The sequence below is a fragment of the Carica papaya genome, chromosome 7 (assembly GCF_054855325.1).
Source record: "Carica papaya isolate Zhongbai chromosome 7, ASM5485532v1, whole genome shotgun sequence".
NCBI lineage: Eukaryota > Viridiplantae > Streptophyta > Magnoliopsida > Brassicales > Caricaceae > Carica > Carica papaya.
In genome coordinates, this window is record NC_142315.1 from 9781753 (window position 1) to 9797878 (window position 16126).

The following is a 16126-nucleotide window of genomic DNA, read 5'->3' on the forward strand; positions in this document are numbered from 1 at the left end:
TTTGTAAGGGGATCTTCCTTTGAAGAGGTTGAGTACTGGTTAGCTAAGATAGAGAAGACCTTCACGACTCTTGGGGTGATTCCCAAACATAGCGTCATACTTGCCACCTACATGCCGATGGGAGAGGCAGGCCACCCTGCATGTTCCAGTCACTTGGGAACAATTTTTGACGGCCTTCAATGCAGAGTATCTTCCAAAGCATATCTGATATCTAAAGAAAATGGAGTTTGCACATTTAATCCAGGGTGACATGACTGTATCAGAATATGCTTAAAAATTCCTAGAATTGGGCTGGTATTCCCCTGAGAGCATGATGGATGAAGGCAAGAAGACAAAAAGGTTCGAATGAGGTCTTCGTCCTAATATCAAACAGCAGTTGTATGTGTTCGAGCTCAGTACGTACTCGACTGTTCTAGTTAAGGCACAGCTAGTGGAGAAGAACCTTGCCATTTTTCCTCTAGCAGCAGGGAACCTCAGGCCCTCGGGTTCACACTGCAGACCAGCACTTACTGCACCTGTTCAACAGAACAAGAGATCTAGACCAGTGACTCAAGCTCCCCCTTAGATTCCAACAACAGGACACGGAAGGATTTACCAGCACTGTGGTAGGGATCATGGGGACTGATCCTGCTATCACCTCAACAACACTTGCCACATATGTGTGAGTGCCCAGTATTATGTAAGGGAGTGTCCGAGGAACCAGAACCAGACTAGACCTCCTATCCAGGAAGCTTACAACCTCACTCAGCAAGATACAAAAGCCGACCCATACGTGGTACAGGGTACGTACACTATCTGTAATCATCTTGCACATGTTTTAATTGATACTGGTGCCTTATATTCATTTGTTTCACATGTTTTTGCATTAAACTTGAATATATTATCTGAAAGACTTGATTTTGTGTAATTTATGTCTACTCTTAGGAATAGGACACTACTGGAGGAAATTATATACAAAGCCTGTATCATAAAAATAACAGATAGGAAATTAAGTGCAGACCTAATAGAGATTGACACGGAGGACTTTGATGTAATCCTAGAGATAAACTGGCTAGCAGCGTATCACGCCATCGTAGATTATTTTCATAAGAAGCTTGTATTCAACCCTCATAATGAGGAGTCATTTACAAATTAATAAAATTCTTTAATATTTATTCCCTCATGGCAAATTTTTCTATTATCAAGTGCTTTAAACCGACTATTTTCTCTAACTAAGCAAACCCAAGAAAGAGATTTCGATAGTCCGGAACTTTTTGGATGTGTTCCCGAATAAACTACCTTGACTACTAGTAGACAGAGAAGTCAAATTCACTATAGATCTTTAGTCAGGCACCCAGCCCATTTCGGTTACCCCCTTACCGCATGAGTCATGTTAAGATAGAGGAGCTAAGAAAACATATCAATAAATTATAGAATAATGGATTCATCCGACATAGTGTGTCCCCTTGGAGTGCTGGAGTCACATTTGCAAGAAAAAGAGATAGGACATTGAGATTATGTATCCACTACAGAGGTCTGAACAGGGTCATGATCAAGAACAAATACTCCTTCCCCAAGATCGATGACATTTTTGATCAGTTGCAGGGTACGCAGATCTTCTTCAAGATAGACCTGCGTTCAGGTTACCATCAGGTAAAAATCAGGATAGAAGATATTCCCAAAACAGCCTTTTGAACTGGTACAGACACTATGAGTTCCTGGTCATACCATTTGGGTTAATCAACGCACCAACCATCTTCATGAATTTGATGAATAGGGTTTTCAGATAATTTCTAGATCAATTCGTCATTATATTCATCGATGATATCATGGTATATTCAAAAAGTAGAGAGAAACACACTTACCATCTGACTCAGATTTTGCAGGTTCTCAAAGAAAATAAGTTATATGCAAAGCTGAGTAAGTGTGGATTCTGGCTCAAGCAGAATACCTTCCTAGGGCATATTATATCAAATGATGGAGTGTTAGTGAACCCCGAAAAGGTTGAGGCAGTGCTCGGCTGGGAAAAACTGACTTCGGTCAAGGAAATCCGTAACTTTCTAGAAATAACAGGTTATTATTGCAGGTTTGTGGAAAGTTTTTTAGCTTAACTGCTCTTCTGACTCAACTCATAGAGAGGAATGTCAAGCTTGAGTGGAACGAAGACTGTGAAATGAGTTTTTCAGAACTAAAAAAATGGTTGACTACTGCACCTGTGTTGGCCTGGTCGAGCGGGTCGGGTGGATATACAATTTATAGTGATGCCTCCTACCTAGGGTTGGGTTGTGTTCTGATGCAGTATGGGAAGATCATAACCTATGGATCCAGGCAGTTGAAGAGTCACGAGAAAAACTACCCCACCCATGACTTAGAACTTGCTTCAATTATTCACGCCTTGAAGACTTGGCGCCATTACTTGTATGGGGAGACCTTCCAGATCTATACCGACCATAAAAGCTTGAAACATATATTCACTCAAAAGAATCTCAACATGCGTCAAGGAAGATGGATAGAACTCCTCAAGGACTATGATTGGAACATCTTGTATCACCCGGGTAAAGACAACGTTGTAGCCGATGCACTCAGTAGAGAAACTGCAAGCATATTAACTCACTTGATGGTTTCAGAATGCAGGGTTATAGGGGCCACACAACATGTACAACTTCAGGACCTGAAGAGAGTCACATGTTTGACCCACCTAACTGTCCAACTTGAGTTAATCCAGAGGATAAAGGAAGCTCAATCCGTCGATTTCACCCTAGCAGCCCTCAAGAAAGATGCAGAACAGGAAGTTAATTCAGAAGTTTAAGTCTCTGCCGATGAGTTGCTTATATTTCAGGATAGGGTGTGTGTGCCAGGTGACAGTGAGTTAAAAAAGAACATCATGATAGAGGCTCATAACTTAAAATTTTCCATGTATCCCGGAAGCATTAAGATGTATCAAAGTATACGACCCTGATTTTAGTAAAACGGGATGAAAAGAGATGTGGCCGACTTTATTTTTAAGTGTTTGGTATGTCAGCAGGTCAAGGCAAAACATCAATGCCCAGACGAGCTACTTCAGCCGTTACCAATTCCGGAGTGAAAGTGGGAACATATCACAATAGATTTCGTGACAGGATTGCCTAGGGTACGTTCAGAACATGATGTCATCTGGGTAATTGTTGACCAGCTCACCAAATCTTCTCACTTCTTAGCCATCAGGATGACCGACCCTTTGGACAAGTTAGCAATAATGTATATCCGGGAGATTGTCAAGTTACATAGAGTGTCAGTGACAGTAATATCCGACAGAGACCACAAGTTCACTTCTCAGTTCTTGTCTAATTTTCAACGAGTCATGGGAACAAAACTGTCCCTTAATACTATATTCCACCATCAGACCGATGGACAATTAGAAAAGACGATCCGCACACTGGAGGATATGCTCCAAGCTTGTGTTTTTGACTTTGGGGGCCATTGGGATGATTATTTATCCCTAATAGAGTTCGCCTACAATAACAGCTACCAAACAAGTATTGACATGACCTCGTACGAGACGTTGTATGACTGCCCATGCAGATCGTCGATCTATTGGGAAGAAGTGGGTGATAGAAAATTGTTCGACCTAGATCTTGTAAAGGAGATTACAACCAAAATAGTTAAGATCATGAAGAACATTCAGATGGTTTAGAACAGGCAGAAGAGTTATGCGGATACCTGGATGAGAGATTTGGAATTTGAGAAAGATGATTGGGTGTTCCTTAAAGTCACTCCTTTCAAAGGAATTAGTAGGTTTAGCAAGAGGGGAAAGCTAAATCCCTTATTCATTAAGCAATTTGAAATCTTAGACAGAATTGGTGCCGTCGCCTACAGACTAACACTGCCTCCAGAACTATCTAGGGTCCATAATGTATTCCATGTGTTCATGCTACGTAAGTACAACTCGGACCTCTCTCACGTCCTAGCCCATGAGCCCCTTTTACTCTAGGAAGATCTGTCATATAAGGAAGTATCGATCGATATTGTGGACTGAAAGAGTAGAGTATTCTTCAATCGGAAAATTTTCTTTGTTAAGGTCCTATGATAGAATCACACACCGAGAGAGGCCACATGGGAGGTAGAATCAGACTTCAGAGCCCAAAATTCTCGACTGTTTGATTGAATGAGATAGCCAAATTTGAGAGACTAAATTTCTTTTAAGGAGAGGAGAGTTGTAATACCCTAATTAATAAATATAATTTTCTAATTTTTTAATTTTTATTTAAGGTAAAAATGAAGAAAATTAAATGGAGGATAAAATTCAAAATAATTTTGGGAAAATGGGGTAAAAATTTGGATTTTATGGGTGTTTTTAAAAGAAAAATTAAAAATTAGGGGTCAAATTAGAAAAATTGTGCCACGTAGGATGCCCAGTCAGCAGCTCCGATGAATCGAAGCGCGCCACGTGGCAAGTCACGCTGATACGGTGCCACGCTGGCGATCCGTGTGTCTTGATCGAACGGCCCGAATTTGTTCCCGCACGCACGAACGGTCCGGATCTATTCCCCTCTCATACGCGATCGGACGGCTCAAATCAAATCGCGATGAATAGTCTAGATTCACTCTCTATTTAATCGCAATAGGACGGTTCAGATCAAATGCGATGGACGGTCCTGATTAAAAAGAAACGGATATAAATAACTCTCTTCACACCAAACCCTAACCCTAGCTGTCAGACACCCCCGCCGGAGAAGAAGAGCCAACTGTCGGGCAAGGAGCCGCCTGCCGCTGCGCTGGAGCCACTTCTGACCGCCAAAAGAGGTAAAAAAAAATTTCATTGCTCAAAATTCAATTTTAAATACCTCTATGGCCAAATCAGAACAAAAGAGCCGGCGGATTGGCCAAAAACCATGGGCAAAGCCCGGTAGCGCCGTCGCAGGAAAAAATAAAAATCTCCTCCGATGAGGCTCTTCCCGATTCCTGTTTCGTGTAATTTTTTCACCATTGCAACTACCATTCCTTTCTCTACTAGTTGACCAAAGCAAAATACCCAACTGCGAAGGTAAGCTGGTGAAGCCGTCGTACCGGAGAACCCTGCTACCAGTAAGTTTGGTTTTTCAATTTTTTTTCAGCCAACTGAGTTCCCTTTACGTGTTTTCTCACAGGGATTGGTATAAAACGGACAGAAAACAAACAACCCGAGGCAAATCGCCGTCATGGGTGGCGGTGCCGTCGTCGGAGCATGGCGAAGTCGCCGTGTTAGAATTTCAAAATTGGCCAAACAGGTTCCTAACACTTATTTTGGATTTTTTTAGGATATTTCTAGGTACTTAAAGTGCGTTTTAATCCCCGAAGAAAAATTCAGGGAATTCGGGGACTGCCCGTAGGTGCAATCAAAAGTTTAGCATTTTGGACATCAATTTGAGTAAAAATCCCTCACCTTATTCCCTGTTATGGAATTGAAGTTTAATTTTAAATAATATGATATTTTTTGAATATTTATAATTAATAATATGTTACTAATGGAGTCAGAATCGGTTATTTACTATTTTTTGCTATGTTTAACCAATTGCCTGATTTTACAATTTTCGAGTGCATGATAATACACTGAGATTGGTATGATAATGCGATTTTATTTCTTTGATGCATGTTTTACTTATTTTATGTGACTATGGTCAAATTGGAAAACTGAAAATTAAAGGTAAACGGAAAATTATTTGATTAAGTAGATGGATGAAACGACAGTCTTACTAGATATACTAGGAGATGGTGGACGGATCGGGTATATAGAAAATCCTACCATGAACGTTGCCTCATATCAGATGGGGTATCAAGATTTAGCAATTTGGTGCTCATACCGGACGGGGTATGGGGACGGCCCATCATACTGGACGAGGTATTGAGGGATGATATCTTTTAGTACTCATACCGAACGAGGTACGGAGACACCCCGTTAATTGAAAAAAGAAAAAAAATAAGGTTCATACGTAGATATCCCTATAGACTCTCATAGATACCAGTAGACTGATAAAAGGAAAAGTTGTTGTTCCGACTGATCATATATGAAATTATGATATGTGTTATGTTATTGACTTTATGGGTTATTTTTGGTAATCTCGCTACGGTAAATGATTTTATTTTTGACAAACGAATTTACTTAAATTAAGAGTTCCATTAGTTATTTTTACGATTTCTACCCACCTTCATTTTTGTATCGGTGAGTACCGTGATATTCTTACTAAGTTAGTATAACTCACTCTTTCATTAACCATTTCAGATCAAGAGGATCAGGATCCAGAGTCCGATCCACTAGAGGGTTGCGAGGAAGACGTTCAGTTTATTTACTTCTAATTTATTTCTTTGATTGATAGCGATCAAATGCACAAAAGCTCAAATGTTGATAATAAGGAAGCTCAAGTTTGTAAAGATGATAATTTGATTAACATTGCTGGTCCAATGACACGTTCAAGAAGAAAGAAAATACAAAAAACCTAGAAGAATTTGATTAGCACAAATCTTTCACTAGAATGCTCCAAAGCCCACAATACGAAGTCCAGAATTGTGAATTTCATGACCATTTCAGATCATGGGCCAATAAGGGCTAATGGATCATATTGGGTTGATCAAGACAATCATTTTGGCCCATAATATGGCCTAAAATTAGTGCAAAAGCATGGCTGGTTCAAGACTACACTCTTTTATCAATTCTAGTCAACAATAATGGTCTGACTTTAAAGTTGAAAGACATTAATAAATCTGATCATTTATGAACAAGATTGGTGTCTTCAAAAGCATTAAAACTCTTCATTGGATGATGAAAAATCAGCATGGAGTAAAAAGAAGTCAGCCTTGGAAAAATGAATTCAAAAAAGACTAGAATCCCAAGTCATTAATTAGTCTTGAATTTTTCTTTATTAGTTTCTATTTCCAAAGTTAATTTTAAGTAATTTACTTTTGAATTTCATGCTCCCTATGACCTATAAATAGGGATGCATTCTACTTGTAAAAATTAGATTGAAATTACATACTTGTTAAGGGTTTTCCTTAATTTGCTAATCTCTTTGAGCTAGTTTGGGTCTTGTAAGTTGCTTGCAAAACTTATTAGGTTTATCAACTAGGATTTTTCCTCTTAGTTGTGGCATCTTGGCCTTTTCTTCTTTCTCTTCTGTAATTCAAAGGTGATAGGTTTAATATACCTATTATTGTTGGGTCCATTAGATTTAGGGATGGGTAACAGTAATTCAATTTTTCTACCTTTTTGTGATTCAAATGTGGTAGGTTTAATATACCTACTGTTGTTGGGTTCAAATAGGTTGGATTGGGTTGCTTAGAAGATTTCCATAATTCTTTCTTTTGGTGTAATTCAAAGGTGTTGAGTTTGATATGCTCAATATTGTTGAGTTCATCCAAGATTGAAGATTAGTTGAACTAGATCATCAAAGAATGGTCTTAATCAACGGTTAATCATTGCTATCATTGGTTATTAATTGTTCTTTTAGAAGGGTTATCTTTGTAAGCTCTATTTAGCACTTTCAGTTATTGTGTAAGGAATGTAAATCTTAATTATTTATTTTCCTTCCGCATTCAATTCATAATTTATTTCTTTTTTAGTACACGGATCGTTACAGTTAGTATATATCTTTCTTTTGTATATATTTTTATATTGAGGTTATTTATATCATGTTAAGATTGTTGTATGTATGTCATCTAATTAATAAATATATGAATTTATTTAAAATAAATTTTCTCAATGTATCTTAAAGTAACACTTTAACAGTCAAATAATTTTCTCTTATTAAAATTACATACTTAATATATCTTTTTTTGCTTTTTCTCAAATAAAAATAAAAAAAATACAATCGAATCTCTATAAAATTAAAAGAATATTATTTAAAAAAACATCTGCATATCAAACATCAATTCATTTAAATCTTTCATTATTTTTACTACATGTAAAATAAGTCTAACCATACCGGATATTATTTTGAGACAATCAAATATCTGTTAGCAACGAAGATACATGTAACAAATTTAGGTCTCTAGACTTGATTTTCAAGACTCACGTAGATGTTCAACAAAGAAACCTACATAAGCAAAATCTCCATACACATCTATAAAGGAACATGCACAAGATCTAGCAAAAGTCTATCAACAAACATTTGGAATATATGAATCGTGAAAGAAACCCTAGTTGAGTTCGAGACTTTTACTCTCTCTCTCTCTCTCTCTCTCTCTCTCTCTCTCTCTCTCTCTCTCTCTCTCTCTCTCTCTCTCTCTCTCTCTCTCTCTCTCTCTCTCTCTCTCTCTCTCTCTCTCTCTCTCTCTCTCTCTCTCTCTGTGTGGATTCTTCTGCATATAGATCAAAACGAGAAAGAATGCTTATATATGACATAAGGAAAAGTATAGTTATTTCTATAGCTATTTCTATAAAACACTAATGAATTTGTATATACACAATTTTCAATACCTTTTGTAATGAAAACTTGTGCTTCCTTTTCTAGTCCTCCACTCGGGTTGGTTTAACCCGTTGCTCAACATAAAAAAAATAGGTAGGTAATTACAAGGCCTTTATTGTTTTAATATCAAGTCAGGGTCATTAATTAATTCAAGAGGTCGTCTAGGGGATTTTTAAACAAGAAATAAGCTATACGTACATATATAATTATATCACTTGTCCCTTATATATTTCCAAAAGTACTAACCTTTTAAGAAGAGTTAGAAGTATTTACTGATAACTTCAAAATATATTATAGTAATATGTATAATTAATTCAAATAATTTTGGCTTGATGTTTACCTAAAAAGGCCATTAATTATTGAATAAGAATGTATATACACATGCATGTGCATGGTTTGTTGATTACATGTACGACTACAATAATCCAAAATTATTAGGTTATACAAAAACCCACGCTTGAAGAGAATATACAACTGTGGATATTTCGTTATCAAAAAAGAGACTATATATATTCATCCCATATATATTCTTACGTAGTACTTGCAATTCATATATATATATATATATATATATATATATAATGCATTAATTATATTGTAGACAAAATAATTTAGTGACAGCAAAACCCAATTAATATATTAAGAAATAGAGACACTAAAACATTAACCACAATACAAAGCACTAGTTTAATGAGAAAAGAATCTAACCCCATAAGTGTTCTAAAATATCTGCTAGTTTACACACACACATATATATACATATCCCCAAGGTATTACGAGGAGGTTTCCTTTCAATAACATACATACATATATATATTTATATAAAATAAAGTCTAGTGCCAACTCAGTCCTATTATAAAAAACTAACATTGAACCTTCCTTTCTTTTCCGGACTCCATGATAATTCTATCATAATTTTTCTCAGTTCTCTTCTCCTCTTTATCTGTTAAAAAATATAATAATATATATGAATTTAGTATTTACAATGTAAGTAAATATATAATCGTTAAGGTTAGCATTATGTTTATCATCTATTATTCATATTTTTTAATAAGTTACGAAAATGTTTTTTTAAAACCCAAAATTGGAAAACTAAAAAAAAAATTTATTACTTTAACTTCTAAACTATTCATAATGTTACAATTAGATGTTAAAATTTATTAAGCCCTAAACAAATTATCACATCGAAAATTTTTAAAGTTCAGGATTGATAAATGCAAGATAATCCAAAATTAACCTGCTAGTTAATCATAAAATTGTGAATTAGTAAATGCATTACAGTCCAAGTGCCTTTGTATTTGAAGTTGTACAACTGCAGATTTAGGAGACCAGCAAAGTCAGCAAATTAAAAGATGTAAACCAAATTAAATGATTGAACAAACTATTTTGAATGCCTTTCAAATTCCAATTAATGATGAAGAATAAGAAAGTAAACAACAATAATCTAAAACTAATATGTATTTATTTACGAGATGCCATTAAGAAGTACCTAACTAATTGTATATTGAAACACTAGAATTAAAATATTTACATCGAAATATAGACTTGGGTTTTAAACGAACAAGAAGCACATTTACTATCTTTTCTTTTTTTAGAGATATAAAAAAAAATTCATCTTCAAATCATTTACCATCTTAAGTTCAAACTTAAATTATTAGTGATATATAAATTTAACTCTTATATAAAATTCAACAATTATATATCTTTCACATATGAGATTGAGATATTATAATCTTTATCTCTTTAATCCTTGATTTTTTATCAATGCTACATATTACGATCATAAATAATAATCTATTTGCATGCAAGATCCAAGATCACACAAGTTTAGAGTTACTAAGTTGACATATATTCAGATACTTTTTATAATACCTTCAATCTAAACATCAATGGCTCAATAATCTTTATATTCAAACCATTGTATTTAAAAATTCAAACTCAAGTTATTATTGTGTATGATTTGACTTCTATATAAAACTCAACCATCATTTTTTTTTTAATTGGGATACCACACCTATGTAAAAATTAAATTTTCATAAAAGTAACATTGGAACTAAAAGAATATATTAATATTTTAGTTAAACTATATTAAAATCACTAGCACTTGTTTTTCTGCCACTAATCGTTATTATCTTATCGAATATCGATCATTTTTTAAAAAGAAATTATCATTTTTAGAGATTATAAATAGTTGTTATGGTACTATTGTTAGGTATCTTGTTATGATCGTAGTTATTTTGTTACTACCAGTAATTGGCTTGCTACTACAAGAATAAATTCTCTTTTTTACAAATAATTCTCATATTTTCATTAGTTTATATACATGAATAAAAATGCCAAAATGAATATAGAATTTTACAAAGATTTTTGCATTAATTGACATAAATAAAATATTAAATAATTTTATCTAATGTAGATAATATATTTACACTAGCACATTAATTTATAAGTATTTGTTCTAAAAATCAGCATTACTAAAACAATATAAAATGAGGATTACTAATTCAAACAAAGAAACCCAAGATAAAAGAAATTGATACATAGCAAACAAGATTAGGAGTAATTAAGGTATAAAAAGTGAAAACAAACCAATCACAATGTTCTAATTTATTCTTGTTGGAGTTATTTTCACAATTTCAAGTTATTATTAACTATGTATATATTTTTTATTTCAAAAGTAATTAATGGTAATTCATTTCTTTAGATGTAAAATAAAAATTAAAATAAAGTAACATTGTTCAATTATTATTGAATAAAAACTATTATTTCATCAAAATTTACTTATCATATCATATATTATAATTGTAATTGATTATAAATCATAAATAATTGTATCGATATAACTCTTTTATTATTATCACATATTATTATACTATTTTAATTATTATAAATGATTATCTAATTGTTATTAATAGCCGTCTTATTGTTCATCTTTAATATTTTTATTTATAATAATTAATAAATAAAAATAAAATAAAATAATAGATAATAAAATATACTAATTAAAGTCCAATAACAGTTCTAGGTTAACCACAAATGAAAGAAGAAGGTGGCCTATAAACTTTCATATAATAAATATATCATATATGTTAGGTGTCAAATTTGCACAGCACACCCAACATATTGGACCCACAAACATTTCCAATGTTGCATGTGATTATGATATACTATACCATATATACACACACAGTAGCATACCCACTTCATCTCCCAACATTTATACATCAAACGGCTCAAAATTCAATTTTGAAAGAAGAAGAAGAAGAAGAAGAAGAACATTAAGATGGCTAATATGGGGATTTCAAAAGAAACCAGGGGTAATATCGGGATTTCAAAAGAAACCAGGATCGGGATTTCAGAAGAAACCAGGGGTAATATGGGGATTTCATGACATTTAAAATATTTTGCAGATTGCCCCATTGCCAAACTGGCATTGGATATGCACGCGCGCCTAGACCTTTATAATGTCTATCTCGCCCCTCATCATCACCCCTTCTCTTCAATCAACCTTCAAAGCCTGCAACTTTCCTCAGAACCCTCTTTCTCTCTCTCTCTCTCTCTGAATTAAAGAGAATCAAATCAATTACTCCTGTTTCTTCTTCCCAATTGTACAGTGAGCAAGGAAAAGCATCTGGGTATTGCCTAGTTTTTTCATTTGAGCACCTTCTGATTCTATCTTCCCTGCAGCTTTTTTGTTCCTCCATTACCAGACACAAAAGGAAATTGTTTCAAACCCTTTTCTTCTTCTCTCCTCCACTCATTATTACTCCCTCTGCATTATTTTGGTTCTTGTCGAATTCTCTTACACACATCGAAATCATGTACGGGTGGGAGAAATCACTCGGAGAAAATAGATACAGACAAGAGAGGAGGAAACCCTCTTTCTCTTCGAGTCTTCTAGATGAAATCTATCGTTCAATCGATGATTGTGGAAGTGATTTACAGGACTTGAAGTTTTACCCACACACAATGCAAAAGAAACAGAGCAAAGTTACGACCAAAAGCAGTAGAATTCCACGAAAGCAAGAAGAGGTTTCTGGGAAACGTAGAGCTTGCTTGGTTGAGAAATGGGTGGAAGAGAAAGCGAATGAAAAATCCATTGTTGCACGTCAGAGAGGCCAACTGTTGAAAATTTTCGAGAGAGAAAATCATTACGATCACGATCACGATCACGATGCCTTGTTATTTAGCTCCACTTCAATCTCATCAGATTCAAGCTCTGGTGGGTTCTCATCCTCCGACACAGATTCCATCTACGGTACAAGATCTAGAGGTGGGACTAAGCCAATCCGAAACAGCGTCTTGCCTCGCTCACAGAAAACAGAGTGTACTCTGTTTTATCAACGAAGAGAGTTTCAGTTGTTGGACGATCACGATCCAAAGCAAGAAGATGGTTTCATCAAGTCAAAATCCAGGGCTATGAAGATTTACAGTAATCTCAAGAAGGTGAAGCAGCCGATTTCCCCCGGCGGCCGCCTCGCCAGCTTCATTAATTCTCTTTTCAGTGCAGGAAGGTCCGCAAAGAGCTCATCACCATCAACAATGATGAGCTGCGATGTAGATAGAACCATCCATAGCAGACAAAGCAAATCAGGTCAAATCTCAACATGTTCCTCTGCTTCTTCTTTTTCTCGGTCATGCCTGAGCAAAAACTCGCCTTCTACAAGGGAGAAGCTGCGTAATGGAGTTAAAAGAAGCGTTCGGTTTTACCCTGTTAGCATCATTGTAGACGAGGATTGCAGACCCTGCGGCCATAAAAGTCTGTATAAAGAAGAAAACGATGCGGGAGTAATGTCCTTATCAGTCCCAACTTCATGGAAAATCGGCAAGTCGCCGTCGAGGAAGAAGGAGGAAGAGCTGAAGTTAATGGTGATGGAGAAGAGCAGGAAAGTAGAGGAAATGGCGAGGGAGTTATTGAGAGACTACCATCATCACCATCATTGTCATCATCACCATCGCCATCACCATCACCATCACCATCATCATTCAAAGAAGAACAGTTTGACAATCTCCTCAAACGTTGGGGATAATTATGATGATGATGATGCAGCCAGTGATTCAAGCTCGGATTTGTTCGAGCTTGATCATCTTTCAGTAATTGGAAACAACAGGTATGATGAAGAACTTCCTGTGTATGAAACTACCCACATGGATACTAATCGTGCCATTGCTAGTGGCTTGATCCTGTAATTTTGTTTTCTTTTAATGTTATAGAAAAGAAAATTCATCATAGAATATTGGTTTTTTTAAGATTCATATAAAATTAGTGATAGCTTGAACTGTAAACAATCTAATTAGAAATGAGAGGGAAAAAGAAAAGGAGAGAAATCTGGAGATGGGAAAGTGAAGATTTTAATTGAAGGTGAGAGAAAGAAAAGAAAGATTCTAGATGGGAATGAGAAGCAAAATGGTAAAAGAGAAAGGGGCAGATCTTCTTCAGCCATGGGAATAGAGAAAGTGGAAAACTTTGTTTTACTTTCTCTTCTCTTCAGATTTGATGTTGCAAAAGGGCCCCCTTCTCTTTTTCACCTGCTTAACCTAATACCCCTCTGCCTCTTCCCCATGCCATGTACAACTTTCATTTCCTCTTTACATATACATATATATATATACTTACTCTTCCTTTAAATTTTTATTAATTTATGTCTGTGTTTGGTTCACCCCATCTCTCTTCTAATTACCATTCAATTCAACTATTAAATAACACTAAATGAGGTAGATGTGTACAACGGGTCTTGTCCATGAAAAATTATATAGTTTTAACCTAAAGCATAAAAAGCTATTATGTCATTCAGCTTATTACTGTTTATCAAATTTTTATATTGTGTAATTTTCTTGTTGTATATTAATCTAATAAAGTTTATATAACTTTATATTAGTAAAAAATTCATGTTATTTATTGCCTTGTAGATACCATTTTCCACAAGCTTTTTAATTCATTTCTCTGTGTGTTGATTATTGTGCATCATGATAAATTTTTTTTGACGTAGTGTATGTGCTTGTTTTTATTTAATTGAAAGAACTATACAATTAACTACATAATAATTCTTCAAATTCTTTTTTTTTTCTGATCTTTTATTTCAATTTTAGAAATTATATTTTAAAATCTAATCTAAAATATCTTCAATTCATGGCACAAGACATGTTTATGTTCTACCATGAATTGGAGGTTTTGTATCGCGCAAACATGACTCCCGCATGAAACCCTCACGCGATTTTTGTTTAGATATCAAATTGTATTCGTCGATATTAAGGTTCGTTGGATACCTTAATCTGAAAACATTTGGAATATAATTTCAATGTGATTTATAATATGTTAGCTTAGTTTTTGCTATGTTCATTAAAATTTTAATTGTTATATGGTTAGGTTAAATTCAAGTTGGCATTATTTCAATTTTTATTTTATCTTTCAAGCATGTGTTATTTTCTTACAAATTGAATAACATTCCCTTAACTCTCATTTTTTAGATATGAGTCTATTAACAATTTTGTTCCTCCAAACACTCCTCCCTAACTCTTAGGAAAATGTTTCACCACCGAAGAGTCATTTAATTTATCTATGTTGATAACATCTAAAGGCTTCGACTTCACATTAAAAAGAGCTATTAACTAAGATAACTTACACATACATGCTAGGATTTGTTCTCTTTTTATATCATCCAAATCAACTTATTATAAGTGGTTCAAATTAAATAATTCAAAGTAAATTTCTAAAATTCTAGTTTCATATTGCATTATCAGTTAACTTTGGACCCTAAAGCACCATAGTTTAAAAAGAAATTTTGTACTATCATTTCACATAACCTAGTCACTATGAAGACTTAGAAACTCAAGTTAAAAATTTTACTGAACTAGTCATTATCTAACTCAAGTAAAACCTAAATCAAACTAAAAAAAAAAAAAATTCTCTAATAAAAAAGTCTCTTTAAGGATATTAAATATAATTTTAACATAAAAATAGCAAAAAAAACTTGAGAAGATCCATTTGTCACATAAAACTGGTCCAACAATCAACTGTTATCGTTCATTTACTATAGAAATTCTCCATGAGCCTTTATCGAATGATTGAATGTACTTAACATTGAACTATAATATAAAACAACAAACTTTACTACTACATAAAAAATTTAAAAGCATTTATGATTTTATGTGCTCTTGGTAGGTACCATATTTTGACGTATATTCCCTATCAACTTTAGCTAAGTTTTATGTCAATAGTACTCAATCTTCTTAAAATGATCTATGAAAAACCTAGTTCAGACGTAAATAGATGTTTGTGAGTGTGGATCACCTAGCAAAAGTAACTGTTGTGGTTAATATGAGATTTTGTATGTATGTTATCCATGCAATTGTAAGATCTATTTCGTCTCTCTTCGACGACGACATAAACGACATCGTGCGGTGAAATTCTAGAGATGATCTCCGAGTGTATATATATTCTTTTGAATGTCTGTGATAATACTTCGAGGTTATAAATGATATTCAAGTAAAATTAAGAAATCATATCAGAAACATGTGAAATTAGAATGTTTGAACAATTGTATTTAATAAGTAAATTCTGATTTAGAAAATGGTGAAAATAATAAATAAATTTTGTATTAAAAATATTACTACTGCCTTTATCTCATATTGTGTGTTTCTGTACGAAATCTTATTTGGGATTGGAAGAACGAAAATACTTATTTAGTTGGTAAACTCATTAAATTTTATCTTGATATTTTTTATAGGAG

At 34.1% G+C, this 16126-nt stretch overlaps 1 protein-coding gene across 1 annotated transcript; it reads left to right on the top strand.

The window, feature by feature from the left end:
• The first annotated feature begins 11782 nt into the window (after nucleotides 1–11782).
• Nucleotides 11783–14025, top strand: LOC110809264 (protein BIG GRAIN 1-like A). The gene has a single exon (XM_022035030.2). The coding sequence runs from the start codon at nucleotides 12216–12218 to the stop codon at nucleotides 13584–13586; it is 1371 nt and encodes a 456-aa protein (XP_021890722.1). The 5' UTR covers nucleotides 11783–12215; the 3' UTR covers nucleotides 13587–14025.
• Nucleotides 14026–16126: the final 2101 nt, after the last annotated feature.